The sequence below is a fragment of the Ambystoma mexicanum genome, chromosome 6q (assembly GCF_040938575.1).
Source record: "Ambystoma mexicanum isolate Mex_15411 chromosome 6q, UKY_AmexF1_1, whole genome shotgun sequence".
NCBI lineage: Eukaryota > Metazoa > Chordata > Amphibia > Caudata > Ambystomatidae > Ambystoma > Ambystoma mexicanum.
In genome coordinates, this window is record NC_090937.1 from 789,000,134 (window position 1) to 789,025,000 (window position 24,867).

The following is a 24,867-nucleotide window of genomic DNA, read 5'->3' on the forward strand; positions in this document are numbered from 1 at the left end:
TAATACGTTTTTTATTCGAAATGGGGGGGTTCCCTCCTACCCTTCCTTTTTTTTTTGTTTTTTGTCTATGAGAGCCAAAAAAATAAATATAAATAAAAAATTAATAATTCAAATTTTGTTTCGACTTTTTTCGACTTTTTTTTTCTCGATATTTTTGTCATTCAACATTTTTTTTCTCGATATTTTGACTGCACACCTGCTCAGCCATCACTACCACTTTACTGTGTAGTACAGGCTTGTACCAAAGGTGAATTTGTATGTGCACTTGTAGACTTAATTGTGTGTGGTGTTCCCAAAGGGTACTTCATATGATTCTGCCTAACAGTTGGGTGTTTAGAACTTGGTCCCTTGCTTTAGAATTTTTGACTTTAAAGGCCGCGTGTACCGTCTTGCAGTCTTCCACTGATGGATTGTGAACTGAGATGGTGGTGCCAGGTTTTTCTAATGATTTAAGGATCTGAAAAGACTTTACTCAGTTCATTTTGGGCCTCTTCAATTTGAGCGTTAAGAAAATTATTTTTGGTTTCAGCTGTCTTAGCTTTGTATATGGTGTTGATGGCTTTCCATGATTTGTTATTTTCTTTAGAGGGATCTTTGAGGCATTTGGCCTCAAGTGATCGTTTTGGTTCTCTTCAAGAAGGACAGCTCTGGAGAAAACCAATCCGTATTTCTTGGGTTGGCCCTAAGAAGACTTGGTCTAAGCGGAGCAAGGTGATCTATCATGTTTTGCATAGATTTGGTGTAGTTGTCTACTAGGATGTCAATGTGGCCCTTATCAGAGGATGTCAACATGACCGTGTTTAAGCAAAGCACAATGTCAGAGATGGATATCTTTTTGAAGTTCTGGCCCATTACCCATTTGCAGGGATTGGGGAATTTTTCAGGGTTGGTCTTACAATCGATAGAAAATTTAATTAGGTAATGGTCGGACCAGATACAGGGCCTTGTCTGGACGGTATGTACAGCCAGATTTTTTGCGGTTACCCAGTCCAGTTGGTAATTGTTATCATTAGTGGGTTTGTTGTTCATGATTTGATATTCAATGTTTATGAGGGATTCCTCTAGATCAATGGCATTTTTGTCTGAGTGGTTACCCCGCCCGAGGTTGAGATCACCCAAAAATAAAGTGGCAGTGTTGGGCCCATTAAATTTACTCAATAATCGGGTGATTTCCTCATTGAAGTCCAGCATGGGGTTAGAGGGCCTGTATATCAAGATGAAATTTACACATGAGCGTGAAGAGGGTGTCATTTTGAGATGTATAATTTCACAACCTGAGCAAGCGCACCCGGATGGGAACATCTTAAGGTTGGTTTTTGCAATAATAGCTAGACCACCACCTCTACCAGCCTCTCTGTTTTTGCTAAAGCAAGAGTAGCCTTTGGGGTGGCCATACTGAACATGCGGCCACTAGCTTTAGTGCCCCATGTTTCCTTGATGCACATTATGTCTAGGTCATTTTGTGTAATGAGGTCATGTATGTTTTGTGCGTGGTTATTTAAGGACTTGGTGTTTAATAGGGCTAATGTAAGAAGTTTGTTGGGTGTGGCATGCGTGTGAATAGTTTTGTTGGAGGGGCTTTGGTGTTGAGGACGTAGAGGTCGGTTATGATTCATTGACTTGGAGAGTACAACTGTTTCAGACTCAGAGTTGGCCATGGTATCCGAGGGGGTTACATGTTCTTCAATGAGGGTTAAAGGTGGAAAGGTGGACTTTAGTAACTGTGGGGGCACTGGGTGTGTGTCCCTGCTTTCCAATTTCTGCAGGATGTATTTATGAATGAGAGCGAGGTAAGGAAAAGGTCCAAAGCCGCGGAAATGCCCATTATGAATAGGCTTGGGGAGAAGCCAACTGGGGGGGACTCAACCGTGTACACAGATCTCCCTACGAGGAAAGCCCTAAGCAGTATTCACTAAATTCACAAACCCTAGAAATGGCCTTGCCTGTGGGTGCGGCAGGTCGGCAAGGACTTTTTCTCTCTGCAGGTCACTAAATGCACAATCATGTAAGGCACCACGTGCAACAGTTACAAAGTGATAATGCTAGGCACAGCAAAAGTAAAGCAGTTCAGTTTCCAGTAGACTGGGGATAACATTTTTTAAAAAAAGTCAATGCAAACGGCACTTTCCAGCCGTGCATACCCAGCTAGAAATGAAGTGTATTAACATCCCTGATGCCGTAGAAAGGCTTACCAATACTTACAGGGGCCCGGCGAAGACCGGCTGGACTCTGAAGCACCGGCGCTGAAGTGCCTGACGTTTCAATAAGTACTCAAAAGGGCTTCTGGGAAATGCAGTTTCACAAATGTACGAGGACTACCAAGTTAGTAAACAATTTGAACATAATGGGGTGAATGAAAGTGTTTTTTCTCTCTGCAAGTAACTAAATGCTAAATCATGTAAGGCTCTTTAAAGAAGGAGGACAGTCCATCTCTTGGTGTAAGCATATTAAGTCCCTATTGGCATCACTAGGATTGCAGCAGTTTGGCTAGAACTAAGTGACATCAATAGTAGAACAAAACTATGGCAAAGCAACTACATAACGCTTTGATCCACAAACATGCAAATGCTAATTGCTACCTGGATATTGTCAACCCCACTTTCACATGCTCCTTGTATTTTAGATTAGATTAGAATATTCTAAATCAACAAAGTACATCAAGGTAGTTCTCTGTGTGGCAGAATACACATACAGAGCATGAATAAGAAGGAAAATGCTTTAAGACCAATACATTGCACAATTCATGGGGAAAGCTTAATATATTAGATATATTCAGTGTCTTATTTTTATTTCTTATTTGGAGATATTGATGTCAAGGTGAAATGACCCTATGTATGCTTGTATGAACCGTGTTAAACTGTGAAATCCAATGTCGAATAAAGCGAATTATGATGTTATTTTGGGATTTGCCACGAGGCTAGACAAGGGAAGGAGACAGATGATGAATTTGTATGGGACATTAGAGGCACAAGAGGTAATTACGCTCCCAATGACATGGCAACATGTATTCTAACTTCAAGATGCCTCTTAATGATGTGTGCTGCAACGTTCAACTTTGGCATCTTCTCGGTTTCTCTCTCAGATGTGAAATCAGTCCTGGATACAAGATACTATTTACACACACGTGTTCTCCGAGTCTGCTAAATGTAACCCTTACTCTCCGAGGCACTGAGTAAATGGCCATATCCAAAACCGTCTCATTCTAACACAGGATACATGCCTGGGCATTGGTTTGGCTACTGGATTTACAAATGGGTTTTGAAATTGGACACACCTGTGGTACAGTATGTTACACTCCTCTACAATCAGACAAAAAGGCTGCCACCAATCAGTGGTGCCTACACTGGCAACCATGTGAGGAGATGGACACAGAGAAACCGAGTACTTGGTGTATGTAGACTGACCCTCAGTAAAATAGGGGTTCTCATAGATTTGAAAATGAGTAAATGGCTGGTGGCCTCTCTGATTTGCACCTCCTTCATTACTGTAGCAAATCTCGAGATGCCAGGAGCAACTCCTAACAGGCCTCCCTCCCCCACTCCCTCGACCTCTGAGTAGCAGTAACTTAAGCCAGCCCTGACAGAAAAATTGTTAAATTGCATGTAAACTGAACAAAAGCCCTCAGCGTCCGTGTTAACTACTAATTCCTGCATTTAGGGAGTGATTTCCTTTAACCTGGTGTTCCTGACCATGCCATCAGAGGGGAGGAAAGAGGAGGAAGAAGGGAGGGGAAGGGAGATGGAAGATGAAGGAGCGGGGGAGGGAGGAGGGAGAAATGGAGGCAATGGGGAAGGATGTGGGGCTCAGCTACTCGTGTGGATCCTAAAAGTAGTGCAACCTTTCAGAAATGTGCTCCAATTTAACATTTTGTACAAGTAGTTTAAAATGGCACGTGTGAATCTGAGATAATCATAGGCATTTTTAAAAGGAATGAAGTTCTTATAAATTCTGTATAGATTTGCTTATTCAGTTGACATTTCTTTTTGTATTGACACTTGGCTGTGTAGCTTCTCTTCTGAAATCTATACATCATAATTATTAATGTAAAATGTGTTTCATGCCTGCACTTTGAAAAAAATGTAAGAGCAAACACTAAAAATAAAGGCTTTCTAATTGCTGGGAGCTATTTAGCTCTTGCTTCTAACGCATGAAAGCCTGGTTAGCTGGACATCAGCAGTTACAAAAAGCTACTTTTGGGTCTAAAGACAAACTGGTGCCATACAAACATACTTACGTGGCATTCACTTTCTGTATCTGGGAATGTGTATAATAAACCATTAGAGACATCTAGAATAGATGTAAAGCATAATGAATTGTATGCAATGGACAAAAAGTTAAAGTTGCATCTCAAATAGAAGCTAGATTTGCATCTTGCTATGTGCTAGCTCCTGGTTCCCTAGGGGTAGCTGCTGCCTACTAGATGATGGCCGATGCCCACAAGCTAGTGTTAGCTCCTGCTCATGAAATCTTAATTTTGACCCCAAATATGTTTTCAAAACTATATTGAGTAGTGTTGTTGCTGTAAAATGAGTTATTCCAATTCCTTCCAAAAGGAAACTAAGGGAAAAGGTATACAATCAGACCCTCTCAGAGTTATGGCTTACAATATGTTATAAGAGCAGTGCATACATACCATCATCGTCGTCATCACTTTCATTAAATTCGTCAGAATAATCAGAATATTCAGACTCTTTTATAGTGGGTTGACTTGATATTCGAGCATTTACTGCTTTCTGCAGCTCATCCTAAAACAAGGACATTTGTTATATTTTCAAATCAATTCAATGTTTGTTTATTTAAGATTACAGACTGTATGTATTTCATAAAACTTTGTTTCGATTGATTGATTGCATTGGCTTTGTTTCTGCATAAAACCGCACAAGTGTTACAGATAAAAACATAGCATTTAATATAATATACATGTTTACACAAAGATATACAATTCATTATAGACAAACATATTAAATCAGTGATACGAAATTTAAATAATCAAATAAAAAGCAATCATTAATGTGATAATCTTTAGCAATGCATATAATAAAATATACAACTTTAGCAACCACAAAAGCATCAGTAGTCAACATCAAAATTAAACATTCATAGTAGCAGCCATTTAAAACTATTAACATTAGAGATAGAATTTATTATAATATTATGAATTTAACTGACCTAACTTTCCTACTAAACAAATAGCTAATTAATTGTGTTTCAACTAATTGCAAATCGAAGCCACATTATGTCTTAAAATCACTGTATGCATCCCTTAAAAGAGTGATAATGTAAGAAGAACTTTACGTATCACATTAAGAATTAGTCCTAATATTTAAACCAATCGGAATATGGTTCGAATCACCTTCGTGTCCAGATATATATTCAGTGCCCAAGTCGTGCATTCGTCCATTCCAATACAAGATATATATTAGGGCACATTTAAGTTGCCTATAATGTCTATGTTTCAACAATGTTTTGGCATGAGCAAATCGATTACATGGACAGAAGAAGATATAATGAATTATCATCTCAAAATCCTGAGGATACTTTGGGCAACCACAATGGAAACATTTTTTACTTTCCCTTCTATTATAAACAGTGCTAATAATCATAAGATTGAATCAAAATCTTATTATTCAGAAATGTTTCCCTATATACCTTTCTGGCGTTAATGGATTTGTTATTTTCATATGTGAAATATGTGTAGGTTTCATCATTTCAAAAGATTTCCTATGTGAAGAATGCTTTCCCAAAAGTGAGTTCCTAGCAATTACTTACATATGTGGATTGATTTCGGAAGACCAATTGAAGCACCCTGGAGCATTAATTAGATGTCATTCTTTTGCATATGCTAACCAAATGATTTTACAGAAGCTTTCCCATTTTTAAACATTGAGCAAAATATCTCTTGTAATCTTGGACTGCAGATATGAAAGCATTGCTTAACCACTGGAGGACAGGTGCAACTTTATTATGATCAACTACGCAATCAGCTCCTAGTTCCGCATGAACTGCATATGCTGGGCCAATATTTGGTAGACCCAATAGTTTCAGATAAAAATGTTTTGTATTATTTTACATTTTGTAAATCCCAAATTCCAGCCCCCTATGATACTGATGTCATACCCTTGTTTAAAAAAGTGGGCACTGGTTGAAATTTCAGATTCCTAGCAGCTCCCACTAATTGCTTGCGTCACTGCAATCTTTTGGTTTTTCCAAGTGATCTGCCACTTTACATTTATTTGAGAAACAGATTGCAAAGTAGTTCAATTAAAAGGCGTGTACCAGAGTTTCAACTTTTATTAACATGTTTCTGCTTCCATTTAGATTACCCCTGTCCCCAACTGAAGACTGCACAGCATTCACCTTCAGCCCTTGGCTCCCAATGCAGATCCCATGAGTATTAACTATAACCTGTAATATTTGTGGGGATCTTCTGAACAGGACAGTGTCATCTATGTAGAATAGGAAAGGAGCTCAATGAGTTCCTATTTGTGGTACATCTGAGGAGCATTTTGTTACCCTTATCAAGTAAAGTATTAGTGGATCAGAATAGATCCGTGCAAGTATGCAACTCTGCCATTGTCCACGATTAGACTGTACTGCGGGTAACCTTGGAACTCACTAATAAAAACTTACAAAAGTAATCTAAAAAGGAGTGTACACCAAGCAGGAAGTAACACAACTTATTCTGGGCCCAGGTACAGCTGGCAGAGCAAATTTCACACAGAATGCGGAACAGAACTGCATGAAAGGCACTGCCCACGTTACGCCCCAAAAACAAAAGCTTTTATAATCATACAAACTACTTAGCATCAAATCATATTGCAACATTAGGATAGTCCTCCATGTGAAGCCGATTGGAAGCGATACATCATTCCCCTATGGAGGGACATACATTATCCTGAAATGATTGGGTCCTTCAAACCTTGCCACATCACCCCAAATACCTCTGGGACATCACAGTCCAACCCCCAATCCCTCCAATCCCCACATCATAGTACCAAAACATTGAGTCATTTGAAATGCTCAGCGGATCTTTATTCATATGCCGCCGGTCATCGCCATCCATTTCTCATGGGAATACAGCCGATCAGGACACTGCAGAAGCTTTGAACCATTGACAAGTTAACATATTAATGTTGCATTTTAGGAACTCTTTGAACCTCTTCCCACTCTCAGATGTGCAAAGGGGCAATTTGAAACTGCCATGGGACACTTTCAAACCATTAGTAGACCAGTTTCACAAATTAAAATGCAGAATTATGAAATTATTGTGCATTCACTGCCTTACCCTGGCACCCATGAGATTTGCTTCCTGACCTCGAAAGTATCAAAGGCTGTTTATGTCTTACTGTATGATCCTGGGAATGTGTAATTTGCAATGTGCTGCCAGCCTCTGTGGCTACTGAGCAAGTTGATAGAATGTGAATTTGTCTCTAGTGAACAGCATGCTCTGAGGCCTGTTTACTGTGCCTCAGTCTAATGTTAAACCCTGTATAGTTACCTGTAACCCAACTTTATCCCCTATATGTTATTTGCTTGAAACACAATTATTTAGTGCATTCTCCAGCGTAGTGCATAGAACTGTGTGGCAATCAACTAAGCTCCCTCTCATTTTAGTGGGCTAAGCCCACAGCTAAGTTTGTGCCTTTTAACTGCCCTGCACTTGTATTTTTACCACAAGTCTTAAAAGCTCTTTTGCATCTTCCATTTTGACTACATATTACTATTGCTTCAGTATTTGTGTTTAACAAGAGTACACTGGAAGAAATTCCCATTTTCATTAGAGTTGAATACAGTATCTGGCCAAAGGAAAGACCACTGTAAAGTATATAAAGGCAAACTACAGTGTTTCCCTTCTTAACAGTACATACTTGGAATGTATTAAGTACAGATTTAATGGCAGATTTGTCATTCCATGGCCTCCTTAAAACCACATTCCGTTTCATCTAGGATGTTGTTCTCTTTTATTCAGTCATTTCGGTGTCCAAAGATGTGTGAGGCACAATAGGAGTAATATGCACGTGGTAGAGTGTTGGTAAAGCTTTATTTCCCTTATAGATTGGCAACATTACCCTACAGTTTCATGTATTCGGTACAGGAACTTCCTCTACAGTAGCCCTGAAAGGTTTGACCAAACAAATACTTGTTTGCTTTCTGCAATGTTAGAACATTGTTTACCTTCATTATTGTGAGATCATACTTGGCATTTATTAACTTTCTGCTCAATACAATTGGTATCTTTGCCTATGTGTTCACATAGGACAACCTTTTTTTAAGCAAGCTTTACAATAGTCCGCTGAGACGGTAGTCTGTCATGAATTAAATTGGGGTCTATTACCTTTTATGGGCCTATATATTCTGTAAGTTTTGATGGCTGCCACAACATATATCTTATTCCAATTCTCAGTGAATAAGTCTAATTTTCTATTGGTTCTAACAACATTATCGGCTCTCCTTTTTGCTGCCATCACATCTTTATCATAAGTATTTGTTTTTAGAGCCCCCAATGTGCGTTCTTAGATTCCTTGTAGTGTTTACCAACCCATCATTTTTGATTTCTTTTGCATATTATGCTTGGTGAAGTTTTAGCCTAATGAGTTTACAAATGGCTCACACTTAGAAATAAAAGTTTTCACCAATATGTTGGTTAAGACAATTCGAAAGCTTTCCAGTGTTGCCTCTCAGTACTTCCTCCTCAATACTTGCTTGTTCTAGAGTATCTCACCTGGTATGTTTATCTTTATTAATTAGTTCCCTCTTTAGTTAGGGAGAGCTAGTACCCTTTTGGGCTATTCCTATTCCAAGGGTATAAATTAGAGGATTGTGATCATTTGCATTGCTTTATTTCAGCCTCATATAAATCACTTATGTCCAGTGCTGCACACAAATAATAAAATAATTGATTATTTAACCTCCTCGAATCCCTCTGAAAGTCCTTTCCCTTGGGTGTCTATAATTGTTCTACTGTTCAGCATTCTTAACCCATTTCCAAAGAAGTATATGTGGAAAAATGTTCCTTTTGCAAAGAAATGGGTACCAATTGCATTATGGTGTGGCAAGCAACAAGCTAAATCTCCTTCCTAATCGACAGAAATAACCTATAATTGTCTTCAATAATAAATATGTAGCATTTAAAAACATCAATATGAGCTTTCTTTTTTAGTACAATAACTTGAATAACGAGCAAAGAGAAAATACTTTCTTTAGCATCTTAAGCACATAATGTTATGTATTAAAAATGTTTTACAATTACATACATTCATTTAAACCCTTAAGTCAAGTGATGAAAGGTAGCCATTGGTTACACAACTATTTCTTGAATCAAAGATAAAAATGTGTAGTGTATTGATACTTGGTATACACAAATAACTATTGATTCAAAAACAAAATTAGTAATCCATTGATCCTTGGCCTACACGTGTTCCACGTCATCATATTCCAAGTCTAAAATACAATATGTGAGCTTCATCAGGGCCTATTCACATAATCCTTATTGTTTATTGTTTAAATCTAACAATACTTGGGGATGTTGTACTCCCTTCAAGTAGTCTTACATTTTAAAATGCAAGTTGAAAGTTTATCATGCACAGGCATGATAAACTTCCATTAAATCTCTAAGAAGCTCCATTAGTCTACTAAAGGGAGTCTGTTCCACAATGTTTGAAATAGAGGTATAAACATTCTCAATATAAAGAGGGGGAGGCCTTCTCTTTCAAATTAATTTGTGGGATATATTTATCATTTATAGCATAGGGAAGTCAAAATATAAATTTATAGTTGAGAGTTTTTTTCCCTATGCTCCCAATTGTTGCATAACCTTTAACGAGTACAAACCCATGTGGGGTAGGAGAATCAACTGTCCAGGCCGCCGGGGAAATTAGAAGATCAAATATTTTACCCAATGTATCCAATCCTCAAATACAAATTTTGATTTTAGACCAGCCAAATTCCATGACAATATTTCAACTTACCATTCTCATTATGCCCGTCAGACATTCCTCTCTATTGTCCTTCTAATGGTTTTGCTGCAAAGGCATCCCCTACACTTCTCACCTCTATGCTCTCCCTACAGGGCACCTTATTACATTTTAAGGCAGATGATGGAAAAGATTATCTGCTTCGGTGCATTCCCAAGTTTCAAATATGCACACCCACTCCAAAGTTCTTGTCCAGAGTGACCTTTGATGGATGTATGGCAAATTAACTGTTATATGAGGGGGGGGTTCTTATAGGCTTCAGAGCTGTCCTTGACACTATCCTGAAATTATGTCAGTCATCACATGCAGCAAGGCCACCAATATGGCCAGATGGGTGCTATACAAGACTACTTATATTATATTACTAATTATATTATATGTGTCTATGTGTACATAAAAAGGTATACATCTATTTAAAAAGATGAATGCAATACAATCGTAACAAAAGATTGGTTTACACTAGGGGTATACCGAATCGTGTATTTCCTATTCGGCCAAATACCAAATAGTTGACTAAAGTATTCACCCAGAGCCGAATAGGTGCCTTTTCAATTTATAAAGTTGCACACACAACTAACCTTGTAAGTTAAAAATGCACTTTGAAATATGTATGTCCATTCTATATTTTATTTCACTTGTTGTTATCTACAGAAAATTCCAATTAATAAAAAAGCTTCAATAGCAATAGGCTTTAATTATTGTGCATTTATAGCTGCCGCTTGTTGGGCAAGGCCCGAGAAGCTAGGATTAGTGCAACTGTAGAATTTGCATATGTAGAGAAGGAGCTAAGTACTTCCACCTCAATCACCTCGCCCATCTTGCCTATATGTTGCAACCAGAGAGTGAGACACGGGTCTCCAAATACCGATACCAAGGAGAATCCCGGAGGCAAGGTTCCCATTGAGAAAACCATATCTGCATACGAGACAGTATGACCGTCTTCTGAATGAAATCCCAGAAGAAGCAGAGCAAGGGAATGACAAAGACTAATGTTGACGTCATACAGAGTTGAGCTGACATACATAGAAGAGATGTAGAGACTTGTTCTGACTTGAGAGTCATGTAGACCGATGAGACCTCCGTCCCCAAGTGACGCACAGGGGAACTAATAGAAACCCGCTGTGCGACCTTTGAGGCCACAGGTGGGAGATGTCTTCCCAGATCCACGGAACCTCTGGAACACTGATGCTGCTGTCAAAAGGGAACGAGGTTAAGTACCAGGCAATTACAATACAATCAGGTAAACAATAGGATCTAAAGAGTCTTACCTATCTGGTGTTGGGGAAACCCAGGTAACCTAGTAGAGAGGTTCGAGACTCAGATGATGCGGCGGTCCCTGGAATAGAAGAACCGCAGGTGAGCGTGGATGTAGGGTTAGCCACCTGTAGGAGAGAGGGCTTGACTTGAATCCCAAGAAGGGAAATGGCGTAGAAGTTCAGCAAGGTATCAAGGGGTGATCCAAAAGACAAGTCGAGGGGAAGTCCAAAATCCGGCAACAGGTAAACAGTTCCAAGCAAAGGTACAAAGGGGTGTCCGAAGGAGTCCGAGGTAGAGTTCCGTGATCAAAGTAACAAGGAGCAATTCGTACCGCCAAACAGGGTCTGAAGACAGCTGAGAAGCAATGAGCATTCTGTCTCTCAGACCTTTATACTGTGTGTCTCTGGGTCATGTGACGTCTCTGGGTCATGTGACGTCCACCAAGGTCACGTGAGGAATGCCACGCTGGATCACGTGACCGACGTGAAGACGTAACGCCGCCCCTTCTGCTATATGTTCTCCAAGGCAATTGCCAATGCAGAAAGGGTTGCAATCGAGCCCGTACACCAAAGCTGGTACGGTGTTTTCGGTCCTTTGGGTTCACCGAATCACTTGAGCCTCGAACCGTGGGAGGAGATGTTGGGGGAATGTGCACAGTGTTCTGATGTGGAGTGGACTGGTGTGCAGAGGATCGCCTAACATAGCCCCCCCCCCAACGGCCCACGACCCCGTGCGCAGGACGGATGATCCTTATGGAAGCGGGCCACCAACCGAGGGGTGTTCAGATCTAAGGTGGAAACCCATGAACGCTCCTCCGGGCCGTAACCCCTCCAATCCACCAGATATTGGAGCCTACCCCTAAACCATCTGGACCCTAAAATGGCCGACACCTCAAAGACATCAGGAGAGGTCAGGGACACCGGCGCAACAGGGGTTCGAAGACGGACGGAATCAGGACAAGGTTTGAGGAGGGAGACATGGAACACAGGATGGATACGCCAAGAACTAGGAAGCACTAGACGAAAAGCCACCGGATTCACAACCTGAGAGATCACATACGGGCCGACAAAACGAGGTAGCAATTTCCGGCAACCCACTAGGCGAAGATGACGTGAAGACAACCAGACCCTAGAACCCACCACCAGAGGGGGAGCAGCTCGACGTTTGCCATCCACACGGGCCTTCATAGAAGCCTTTGCTTCAGTGAGATGAACCACAGTACTAGCATGTACAGCAGACAGATCCCTAAGACATGTCGTAGCCGCAGGATTCGAAGAACTAGAAGCATCAGGGACCGGCAAGACCTTGGGATGTTGGCCGTAGAGGGCGTAAAAGGGGGAATAACCAGTAGCTGAATGAGCCGCATTATTGTACACGAACTCAGCAAGCCGTAAAACGGCCAACCAGGAGGACTGATGTTGCAATATAAGGCAGCGAAGGTACTGCTCCATAGATTGATTCGTCCTTTCGGTCTGCCCATCGGTCTCAGGATGATAGGCCGAAGAATACCTGGTATCAATGCCCAGTAATTTCGTCAGCGACCTCCAGAACCGAGAGGTGAACTGTGATCCTCGATCGGATATAATGACCGAAGGAAGGCCGAATAACATGAACACATGTTCAAAAAACAAGTCCGCCAAGACCGGGGCCGAAGGAATGCCTTTACAAGGAACAAAACGAGCCATTTTTGTGAACGTGTCCACCACTACCCAGATGGAATCAAAGCCTTTCGACTTGGGGAGATCGGTAACGAAATCCATAGTCAACGTATGCCAGGGCCTGGGAGGTACCGGAAGCGGAAGTAACAACCCAACCGGTTCGACCCCTTCGATGTTTAGCCTGAGCACATACTGCGCACGAATTGACATAACATTCTACATCGCGCTTCATAGAGGGCCACCAACGTTTGAGAAGATCTAAAGTGCGCTCTTGACCGGAATGGGCATTAAAGGGAGCATCATGAGACCACTCAAGGGCCAGATTACGAGTGTCAGGTGTGGGAAGGAACAGACGTTCATGTACGAAAGGTAATCCATCAGAATACACTGGGTCCCATTCTCGCAACTGATCGGAATGATTGCTAGTCCAGGATCGGACCGAGTCTAATAATGACAATGAGGGTGTACAAAGACAAATCACATGACTCTTTCCGAGAACAGTGTCAGGGAAGGTTGGCAACTCGACCCCCCCCGGGGAACGTGACAAGGCATCTGCTTTTCCATGCGAAGTGCCAGGACGATGCATAATATGAAAATCAAAAGAGGAAAAGAAAAGATGCCATCGGACCTGTCTGCTATTAATGCACTTCAATGAAGCCAGATCCTGTAAATTCCGATGATCTGAGTATACAGTGATGGGATGTTTAGCCCCCAGAAGATGATGGCGCCAAACACGAAAGGCATCCATGACAGCCAAGAGTTCCTTCTCCGTAACGGTGTAATGTGTCTCAGTACTGGAAAACTTACGGGAATGGTATGCCACTGGGTGTAACTTGCCTGTTGTAGGACATGTTTGAGACAGTACCGCACCGAGAGCAAAAGAAGAGGCATCCGCCTCAACTATGAACGGAAGATCAGGATTGGGGTGCTGGAGTACCGGTGCGGTAGTAAAGGCGGTTTTCAAAGCTTCAAAAGCCCCCTGATGTTCTCTCTGCCAACAATAGGGTACCCGAGGACTGGTCAGAGCCGTGAGCGGGGCAACAATTGTGGAAAAGGAAGAAATGAAACGTCTATAAAAGTTGGCGAATCCCAAAAAGGCCTGCAAGGACTTGAGTGTTTGAGGTACTGGCCAATCTAATACTGCTTTGACCTTAGATTCGTTCATGGATAACGCCCCAGGGGTAATGTGGAAACCCAGAAACTCAACAGACGTTTTATGGAACTGACATTTCTCAGGTTTGGTGAATAAGGAATGTTCTCTCAGACGGGATAGTACTTCTCGGACATGCTTTACATGGTCATCAAGACTACGAGAAAAGATTAAGATGTCGTCCAAGAACACAACCATGTATACATCTAGAACATCCCTGAATATGTCATTCATGAATCGTTGGAATGTGGCCGGGGCATTACATAGGCCGAAGGGCATGACTAGATATTCATACAAGCCGTAGCGAGTACAGAAAGCAGTTTTCCACTCGTCTCCCTCGCGAACGCGCACTAAATTGTATGCGCCGCGTAGGTCAAGCTTGGTAAAAACAGAAGCATGTGATAAATGATCCAGAAGTGGTGTGATTAACGGGATTGGATATCTATCCTTTTTTGTGATAGCGTTAGGACGCCGATAATCCACACAAGGACGTAAATCCCCCTCCTTCTTGGGTACAAAGAATATAGGGCTTGCCGCTGGTGAAGTAGAGGGGCGGATATGCCCTAAACGAAGGGCGTTCTGTACATACTCTTTCAACGCTTGTTCCTCCGAAGGGGACAAGGAATAGATCCTGCCCGAAGGAATAGTGGAATCAGGGAGTAATTCGATTGGGCAGTCATATGGTCTATGTGGAGGAAGTACCTCGGAAGAGCCACGATCGAAAACTGATTCGAATGCTTTGTACTCAGGTGGAATCCCAGACACCAAGCCCCCAACAGTATGAGAATGCACAATCTATGGATCGTCAACAGTCAGCGTGAGTTGGGCTAAGGCTCCCAAGGCCCGAGAAGGTGTGTCAGTGGTTTGATGGACCGGGAGACAATAATTCTGACAGACCTCGGACTCGAAGAGCACAGTGCCTGACTGCCAATTGATCAGCGGATTGTGTTCACGTAACCATGGAATCCCTAATATGATACCAAATTGAGGTGTGGTAATCAAATCAAAACTTAAGGTCTCTGTGTGATTTTCTTGTATGTTCAACAAGAGAGGTGCAGTTTGGTGTCTAACAGGACCAGAAACTAACGCAGTGCCGTCTACGGCTTGGACATGCTCAGGTCGTGTTTTTACCACTAGAGGTAGGTTGAGGGAATGGGCCAAATCAATGTCTATGTAGTTACCAGTAGCACCTGAATCAATGATGATATTGACTGCATGAAGAAGGCCTGTAGAGGGACATAGAGTAGCCTTTACAGAGATGGGGTGAACACGAGCAAAGGCAAGAGGGGTACCCGGAGATGATGACGGGACACTCGACCTGTTCTCCGGATCTAAGGTCGAGCTGTCCGAAAAACCTGGCTCTTCTTGGGACGTCGAGGACACTCTTTCACAAAATGTCCAGTGGTGCCACAATAAAAGCATGCATTATCCACCCTCCTACGTTCCCTCTCAGATGTTGTAATAGGCCTACGTAGACCTCCCACTTGCATAGGTTCTTCTTTACTGAGAGCAGGAGTACTAGCAAGAGTAGGATGGGAAGAGACCCCCAATTCGGCTCTACGCTCCGATCGCCGTGCATCTATCTGCAGGGCGAGATCAACCAATTCCTGATACTGAGTGGGCACAGAAGGGATCACTGCTAAAGCATCTTTCATGATGTTACTCAACCCCCTATAAAAGACCACCGCCCGCTTGTTTTCTGGCCATGATGTTTCAGCAACTAGTTGATTGAACCGGGTGATGTAGTCTATCAAAGTCCTTCTACCCTGAGTTAATTCTAACAACTCCAAATCCCTAGACTGTGCCTTGTGTCGGGTATCGAATACTCGAGACATTTCTAGAACCAACAGATCAAAGTCATAAAAGACTGGGCTATTATTCTCCAGTAGGGGATTAGCCCAAGCGGCAGCTGACCCGGCTAAATGGGAAAGGGCAAAAGCGGCTTTAGCAGTGGATGTAGGAAAGGCCAAAGGTCTGCATAAGAAATGTAACTTGCACTGATTAACAAAGGTTCTGAATTTCTTGGGGTCACCTTGATAGCGTTCAGGAGCAGCCAGGGGGGGAAGGGGTTGGGAGGACCACCGGAGTTGGGACTGTAGTAGTAGCCAAGGGAGGGGGTGTAGTTGAGGAGCTAGCATCTCCAAACTCAGGGTCTGCGGGAAGGGAATGCTGAACACTCTGTATGGAATCTAACCTTTGGTGGATCACCGTGTTCGCGGCAGCCATATCTGCCCTTAATACTGTAAATGCCTGGACTAAGGCAGCTATGGGTTCTTCCGTGGATCCCTGCATCGTCAGACACGACTAAACGGCTTCTCAGTCTGTTCTGACTTGAGAGTCGTGTAGACCGATGAGACCTCCGTCCCCAAGTGACGCACAGGGGAACTAATAGAAACCCGCTGTGCGACCTTTGAGGCCACAGGTGGGAGATGTCTTCCCAGATCCACGGAACCTCTGGAACACCGATGCTGCTGTCAAAAGGGAACGAGGTTAAGTACCAGGCAATTACAATACAATCAGGTAAACAATAGGATCTAAAGAGTCTTACCTATCTGGTGTTGGGGAAACCCAGGTAACCTAGTAGAGAGGTTCGAGACTCAGATGATGCGGCGTTCCCTGGAATAGTAGAACCGCAGGTGAGCGTGGATGTAGGGTTAGCCACCTGTAAGAGAGAGGGCTTGACTTGAATCCCAAGAAGGGAAATGGCGTAGAAGTTCAGCAAGGTATCAAGGGATGATCCAAAAGACAAGTCGAGGGGAAGTCCAAAATCCGGCAACAGGTAAACAGTTCCAAGCAAAGGTACAAAGGGGTGTCGAAGAAGTCCGAGGTAGAGTTCCGTGATCAAAGTAACAAGGAGCAATTCGTACCGCCAAACAGGGTCTGAAGACAGCTGAGAAGCAATGAGCATTCTGTCTCTCAGACCTTTATACTGTGTGTCTCTGGGTCATGTGACGTCTCTGGGTCATGTGACATCCACCAAGGTCACGTGAGGAACGCCACGCTGGATCACGTGACCGACGTGAAGACGTAACGCCGCCCCTTCTGCTATATGTTCTCCAAGGCAATTGCCAATGCAGAAAGGGTTGCAATCGAGCCCGTACACCAAAGCTGGTACGGTGTTTTCGGTCCTTTGGGTTCACCGAATCACTTGAGCCTCGAACCGTGGGAGGAGATGTTGGGGGAATGTGCGCAGTGTTCTGATGTGGAGTGGACTGGTGTGCAGAGGATCACCTAACAAGACTAGAGAATGCGGATATTTTATAAGGCATCAAGAAAGTATCGAAGATAAGTGGCATCTTGGGTTCAGGATGAAGAGGCTTATACTGCAGAAATGATGAAGATGTCAAGCTGTTTTACACATGTACAGATGCAAAGAAAAGCAAGCAGACAACATATTCTTGAGGCTAGCTAAGTAGTGAATAGATTGCAGCATGCGCCCTTTCGAATAATGTCACAGGGATATGGGAAATATTACGCAGTGGGAAGAAAATAGAACTCCCAAATGAATTGTATCCCTGAGGAAAAATGGAGAGAACACATTAAATGCATACTGGGACGAGAAGAAAACATAGTAGAATTCTTTCCCATCCCTGAGGCAATATGGGAGTGCAAGGCTTCAATTTTGGACATAATTATAGAAAAATGAAACAACTCGCGCGCAGCCGGCCTTGACCAAGTCAGGTAATGACCCGGGGCCCATAGTTATAGGCCCGAGCGAAGGCTATTAGTAACCCGGCCCACATCTAAAAGCATCTTTTTCTGTCCCGAAACGCTGCAGGTCCGTTTTCCCTTTCCATAGCAGCCATCGGGAGCGGACACACTGGGAACAGAAGTGTTCCCAGCGCGTTCGCTCCCAAAAACTGACAGATAAGAAGGAAGTGTGCTTGGGAGGGTAGGCGGGTGGGGAGGGCGAGATGGAAAAAAAAAAAAACACATACCTCCAGAATGGCTAATTTCCCATACCTACTGAGTCCCTCAGCAGCTTTGCTGGATTTCTAGGATTTATTGTTTTCGCCTGGTAAGAATGTGAGCCTTTTTTCCCACTCTTACATGTGTTTTGCTGTGTGTGTTTAACATTTTCTTGTGTTCATAGAGTGTGGAGCCTCACCTACTCCATCGGCATCATATTTTTACTGTGTGTTACACAGCACCTTCAGTGCAGTGGACACAGGGTTGTCAATTTAGACTTCCCAAATCTGACTCCATTTTCTGGGACACACTACTGTCTCCCAGAGCATGTAAAGTTGCCATTGACTTTATTAGTCTCTTTTAAAACTCACAGACCCAGTACAAATTATCTTACATAGAGGTCTGGAAAGGGTTAATACTTATCCCTTTTTGTCTTTTTCTTTTGGAACATTGTTTCTTTCCCTTTTCATTAAGACTTGGCTGGTGGCAGTGATAACTATCCTATTTTTCCTACCACGGTTATCTTAAATAGCCCTGGTACTGTTTTAGGCTATCTTGGTAGCCTCGAACTTAAACCCGCTGGACAATATACGTTTTTATACGGTTCCGGCTGGGTTTATTCACCATTTCTTTTTGTAAAAGTCTTTCTCGTGTTTTACTCTGCGTGCCAAACCAGGTTTGGTTCCTTTGTTTGCCGTCCTTTTGTGGGCTTCTGTACAGAAGCCCTCCTTAGGTGCCTGAATGCATGTGGGGGACAGGATGTGAGGGAGGGGTTTAGGACTCACTGCACAGGGTCTCCTTGGAGAACCATGTCGCACTCTGGTATGACTGGCTGTGGTGATTGTCCCGGCGGAACAGCCACCCTGCTGTGTGATTGACAGCCAGGCTGTGTGAATGGGGGAAAACTGTATAAAAAGCAGGTCTCTGGGTCTGGAAAGGGAGAGTCGCCACTGGATCGAGAGAGCCGATGAGAAGCTGACAGATGAGGACCTCTACCACGACTGAACCTTCTGGTGAAGTCCTGCTGCGGGTCCTAATCTTCAAACTCTGATGACAGAGAAGATCTGCAAGGAATCTTCTCCCCTTGAGCTGGTGGTAACAACCAGTTCACCAAACTGCTTGGCAGGCCTCCCTTATCTGGTCGAATTTGCTGTAAAGACCTACAGTGAACTGGATAGCCAGGAGGAACAGACCCTCCTTGCGTTTTAAGGAGCACACCTTTTATTCGTCGCTTTGCTCTGCTGCTGGTTTCTTCCCTGGGTAGTGCAGGACCCTCCAGTCTTCCTCCTTGTCAATCCGACAGTCGCTTCAGGAACTAGGAACCGTGAGCCTGCAGGGCCTGCCAGGAACGTCTGCCTAAGCTACAGCATTCTCCTTCTCTAAAGGTACTGTGCTAACCCGGTTGTTCGTTTCGTCCAGCCGCGGTGAAAGTGTGTGAAATCTTTTGCCAATCCAAGGGCTTGTCCTTCTCCATTCTTTAAAGTAACTTTTCGTCCAACCAACTTCGTTCTGAACTCTTGGCAAAGACTTAACCACAAACTACCCTGAACTGTGCGATCTTCTGCAAAAACTTTGGCCCATTGACTTTGGGCCAGGCCCCTTTAATTTGTTTTCTTTTTCTAGATTACCCTGCTTACTTACTTGTTGGTGCTGCTCAATTTCTGTCTAACTTTGTCTTTCCCTCCCTTTTAAAATGCTGGAGTGCCATTTTGCTCACACTTCATTTTGAGCCTAACTTGTCCAGAATCTATTGGGTGCGGTGTAGTGTATTAGTAACGTGATTTATCAACTGCTTGATAATAGTGAAATGTTTAATAACTGATGTGTAAATAAATGTATATTCTTTTACTCAGAAACCTTGAGTCAGTGTTTGAATCATAGTATTTGCTGTCCTTTGTGTAACTATTGGTACTGCTCACTTTACTCTTGAGATAAGTCTGGCTGCTCAGCCATTGCTACCACTTTACTGTGCAGTACGGGCTTGTTCCAAAGGTGAATTTGTACTGTCACTTGTAGTCCTAATTGTGTGTGGTGTTCCCAAAGGGTACTGCATATAATTCTGCCTAACACAGATCGACTGTTGTCACGGATGAGGATATGTTTGGAGATCATTCAACAGATGACGTAGGAGTATTTGAAATGAATATTACATATTGGGTGAGAGCAATTAAACGTGAAGTTCCTCAGAAAATGATACCAGTACGAAAGAGTCCTGAGTATTTTGATGACGACCTGGCGAAAGTGCCAGTCCCATTATGGACAACAGGCCCCTATGACGTAGGCCTGCTGAAGAGAGCTGGGGAAGTGAAGATTAAATTGAAACCAGGAGCAATTTTACCTCGAGCACGGCAGTATCCCATGTCTCGAGAGAATGATGAAGGTATTTTTGAGACGATATTTGCTATGATGGAACAGGGCATCCAAGTGACGTCAGAGTCACTGTGTAATACTGCAATTTATCTGATTAAAAAAGGGAAAGGAGGGTCATGGCGTCTAATTCAAGATATGAGACCGATTCATCCGATTGTAGAGGCCAAGTTCCCTCTAGTTCCTAATCCGGCGGCAATCTTATGTAATATCCCTGTTAAGGCACGATATTTCATTGTGATTGACTTGAAAAATGCATTTTTCTCAATCCCATTGTATAAGGACTCGCACGATCTGACGTAATTTACGTTCAGACAAACTCGTCAGAAAAGCACATGTTTACCCCAGGGGTACAGTGAGACTCCATCGATTTTCAATAGGGTCCTACAGATGGACTTAAGCAATATTGATTTAGAAAGTATTGTGTTGCAGTACGTGGATGACATACTAGTCTGTAGCACCTGAGAGAAACAGTGCAGATGTGATTCAATCCAGCTAATGATTATCCTTGCAGACAAAGGATATAAAATAGACAAAGAGAAATTGCAGTATTGTCAAGAAGAAGTGCTGTACATAGGCCAGTTCATTTTGTAATTTCGTATGAAGGAAAGAAAGTTACTCCTGAGAGGGCTGAGGCTATTTTGAAAACAGTAAAGCCACTCAGGATGAAGCACATGCAGATATTTTTGGGACTATATAACTATGTGAGAGCATGGGTCTTTGATTACAGTTCATACAAAGGCACCTGTTGCCAGCTCTGAGGAAAGCACAGGTGAATCAGGAAAACATTGTCTGGACTGTGGAAATGGAAGAAGGGTTTGATGAGTTGAAAAAGGCAATTTGCACAGCTCCAGTTTGAAGGATTCCCAATTATGCTGAGGAATTCTTCTTATTTTCGCATGCGAATGGCACTCTTATAACAGCGGCACTCACCCACAGAACCACGTTGGGGTACAAGCCCCTTGCATATTACAGTGGGATTCTAGACACAGTGATAAGGGGTCATTTTCCGTGTGAATAGTCTTTGGGTGCCACCACGTTCGCCATTGAGAAGGCTTCTAGCATAGTCATGGGATGTTCCATGACGTTATTTGTTTAACATGCATGATTTGCATTTTGGAGAAAGGCACGTTGACTTCTCAAAGGGCTTCTGCCTACGAGGTAGTCATATTGAATCCGGCAATTAAAATAGTCTGATGCAGAATAGTGAATCCTGCCATGTTTGTAGCACAGCCACTGGTGAAAGATGAGCATGCACATGACTGCTCGAATTAAGAGGAATTATATGATGAACTCCCGAGGGTGAAGGAAAATGCGTTGGCAGCTGGGGAGAGTCTCTTTATTGACGGTTCTTCGAGAATCGATCAAAATGATGGACCGAGATATACAGGTGCTGCTGTGGTGAAGCACATGGCCAATGGAGAATTTGAAGTACTGATAAGTGCACGATTACCGTCTCACTTTTTGGCACAGACTGCTGAATTAGTGGCACTGATTATCACGCTTGAGAACCATGCAGACCAGGAAGTAACAATGTACATTGACTCTGCCTATGTGAAGTCGACAGTCCACGCAGGGCTAGAACACTGGAAAAGGAAGGGCTACCTCTGAGCGGACTCAACACGCAGCCTTATTGGACAGGCTTATTAGAGCACTGCAACTCCCAGTATCCACCACAGTCAAGTGTGCAGTGCACACTAAAAAAGGCAGGCTTAATCTCACATGGAAATCAAAAAGAAGATGAGGAAGCGAAGTGAATTGCATGTTCATAAGATATCATATCATTTGACACGCCTGATGTGAATGAAAGCATGGTGGTGATGATGAGTGTGTCTGAGTGTTATAATAATTTGTCTAGGACTCAGCTAGCAGAGATACAAGGGGAAGCGCCCCAAGACGAAAAAGACTTGTGGACGCGGGGAGGGTGTTCTTTAAACCCCTCTGAAGCATTGTGGCGACAAGACAACACTGGTAAACCGGTGATGCCTGTAGCCTTATTAAGCGTGGTGTTGGAACAGCTACACTACCCAACGCACGTTACTAGAGAGCCTTGCCGCAACAAATGCGGAGGATTGGTTTGTTCCGAATATAGTAGAAAATGTTGCATTTTACATAGTAAATTGTATTGTATGTCAAAAGTTTACTGCTGGGCACACATTGCGCACAAATAGAGGAGTTATTCCGAGACCTAATGGTCCCTTTTAGCATTTACATATCAACTAGGTCAACATGATGCAAGTATGTAATGGATATAGATATACGATAGTGCTAGTATGTCGCTTTTCGAGGTGGATTGAAGCTGGACTGTGTACACATCCAGACGCAACCTGTGCAGCCAAATCTTTAGTACAAGAAGTGTTTCCTAGATGGGGAATATGTGAAGTATTGAGATCAGATAATGGCCTTCATTTTGCAAATGAAGTCTTAGAGCAAATAGATTTGTTGCTTAGTATAAAGCACAATTCTTCATTGGCGTATCACCCGCAAGCAAACGGTGTCTGTGCTAGACTCATCAGCTTGCTTAAAGCGAGAATAGCCAAATTGAAATTGACCCTGAAGAAAGTATGAGTGCATTGTCTACCACTGGCATTGTATGCCTTGAGAAATCAGCCAGGTTCAGACCACCATCTTACCCCCATGAGATAGTGACAGGGAGGTGAATGAGGACACCTCTCAAACCTCCGTCTAGAACTAGAAGTGATGCCCAGCCAACAGCAGAATTGTTAGGAAAGGAGTTACATGATTATCTGACATGCATGACTTCAAGTATCTCTGTCATTTCAGATCTGCTCAAGCGGAAAGGGGTGTAGGGCAACCCGGGACACAGAAGGAGATATTACAGCAAACTGAGTTAAAGAACTATGTTTTCCCAAACTTTTTCCCAGAGATGCAGTCCTAATCCGCAACTTTAATAGAAGGTGGCACGAGCCGCGTTCAACTGCCCATTCATAGTGGAGGACGTTACGCCGTCTGCAGTCAAAGTGCAATGCAGAGACGCTTGGATATTTCTCAGAGACGTGAAGACCAATGCTGGAGAACCCCCTTCACCCCCACCCCCATCAGAAGTAAGCATTGAGGAAGAACCACAGCACATGAAGACTAGGTCTATGACGAGGAAGAAGGACACAGAAGCTGTTGAATAAATATAAAGAGTCCATTGGACTGTGGCTTGTTTCGACTCTGTTCAGTCACTAAAAAGGAGTTAAGGGAAGCTCTTTGTTCATGAGCCACAGGAGTTTGTTGACATTGGACTGAGACATGCTTAAGTCTCGATCATAAAGGAGAGTATGCCAGATTTGAGTTCCTTTTCAATGACTGGAAGAGGGAGCAGTTCCTCGATTCCTTTCTCACTGAAGTACTTTTCAGAGGGGCCTATGGTGGTGCCCAACGACAACATTTCACGGATCATTCTAGCAGTTTTCCTGTTCATTTTGTGTGCTTACCCTGCGCTTATGGGGAGACTACTAGCGTTCATCTTTTCTTGCAAGTTCCTAAGAATGGTCCATTTGTGAGGAGATCGCTTGCAGCTATCATTGAGAAACTACTTCAGTTTCCCCGAGTTCAGTGGGGGAAACACAACTGCCCCCATCACCAGAGAATGAGCGTAGACTGGTCAGTTTGGTGTTTTATTATCTGATTGAGGAATGCCCGCATCTTGTTGGGAGATAAACTGATGCCAGAACCTTCCTGAGAGATCTGAGTAACAATGCAGCGCTCAATGAGATATTGAGAGACGATATAATACAAGTGAATGGGTACTCTGAGAGAACACTGAGAACTGAATGAGACTTTCGAGGGAGAATATCCAAAAGTCTACTGGTTGAGGAACTTTGTTTCATGTTGACAGAGAATCTTCATGTTGTCTGGTCAGAGGCCAAATTTGTGGTATCCACTGGAAATGTGTGTCAGTCATCGAATAACTAGCTACAGCTGATCGAGGGGAACTTTTGGAGCTGAGACAGCAGCTTCCAGAAGTAGTGCATGATGTTGCCCCATTAAAGACTGTTTTTCCTTCCTTAAAAAATAAAATGGGCGGCATCAATAGCAACTTTGTCATGGCAATTCACGAGATACGTTCACCTTTTGCAAACAGTAATTGCTGCAAGTGGTCCTATCTCTGTATAATTTACTATTGCATTTTGTTTATAGTGATACTGCTCTCATTTACACTACACAGTGCTCATTATATGGATGCAAGTGGAGTAATGATTCCTGTGTATCCTCCAATATTGGAGAAGGGTTCAGATGTGGCAACTACAAGGCAGCCCAGACCCTATGTAATCATCCCTATTTCAGTAGATGATGTAAAATTCCCTGGGTCGATGATGAACGTTACCAGACATATTTTGTTAGAATAAAGCGCTGTGGAGATTGTTCTCGAGCACCAGAAACAGATTTGAAAGGAGAGACAAAGGAAGCGATTGTTTAGGAGTGGACCTACACAGATAGCACATGTAAAAGCACCCAGTCCACTGACAAATGTTCCTATGATTGGTCTAGTGAGAAGAAATTATGCTGACATACTTCATGAGATGATCATAGAGGCTCATAA

At 42.9% G+C, this 24,867-nt stretch overlaps 1 protein-coding gene across 2 annotated transcripts in view; it reads right to left on the reverse strand.

Moving 5' to 3' along the window:
• Positions 1-24,867, reverse strand: part of MAP9 (microtubule associated protein 9) — a 470,608-nt gene that overhangs the window by 347,698 nt on the left and 98,043 nt on the right. For both annotated transcript variants that reach the window (XM_069631321.1, XM_069631320.1), the window contains exon 3: positions 4,634-4,745. In XM_069631321.1, the coding sequence (XP_069487422.1) occupies positions 4,634-4,745 (112 nt within the window). The remainder of the gene's footprint in view (positions 1-4,633; positions 4,746-24,867) is intronic.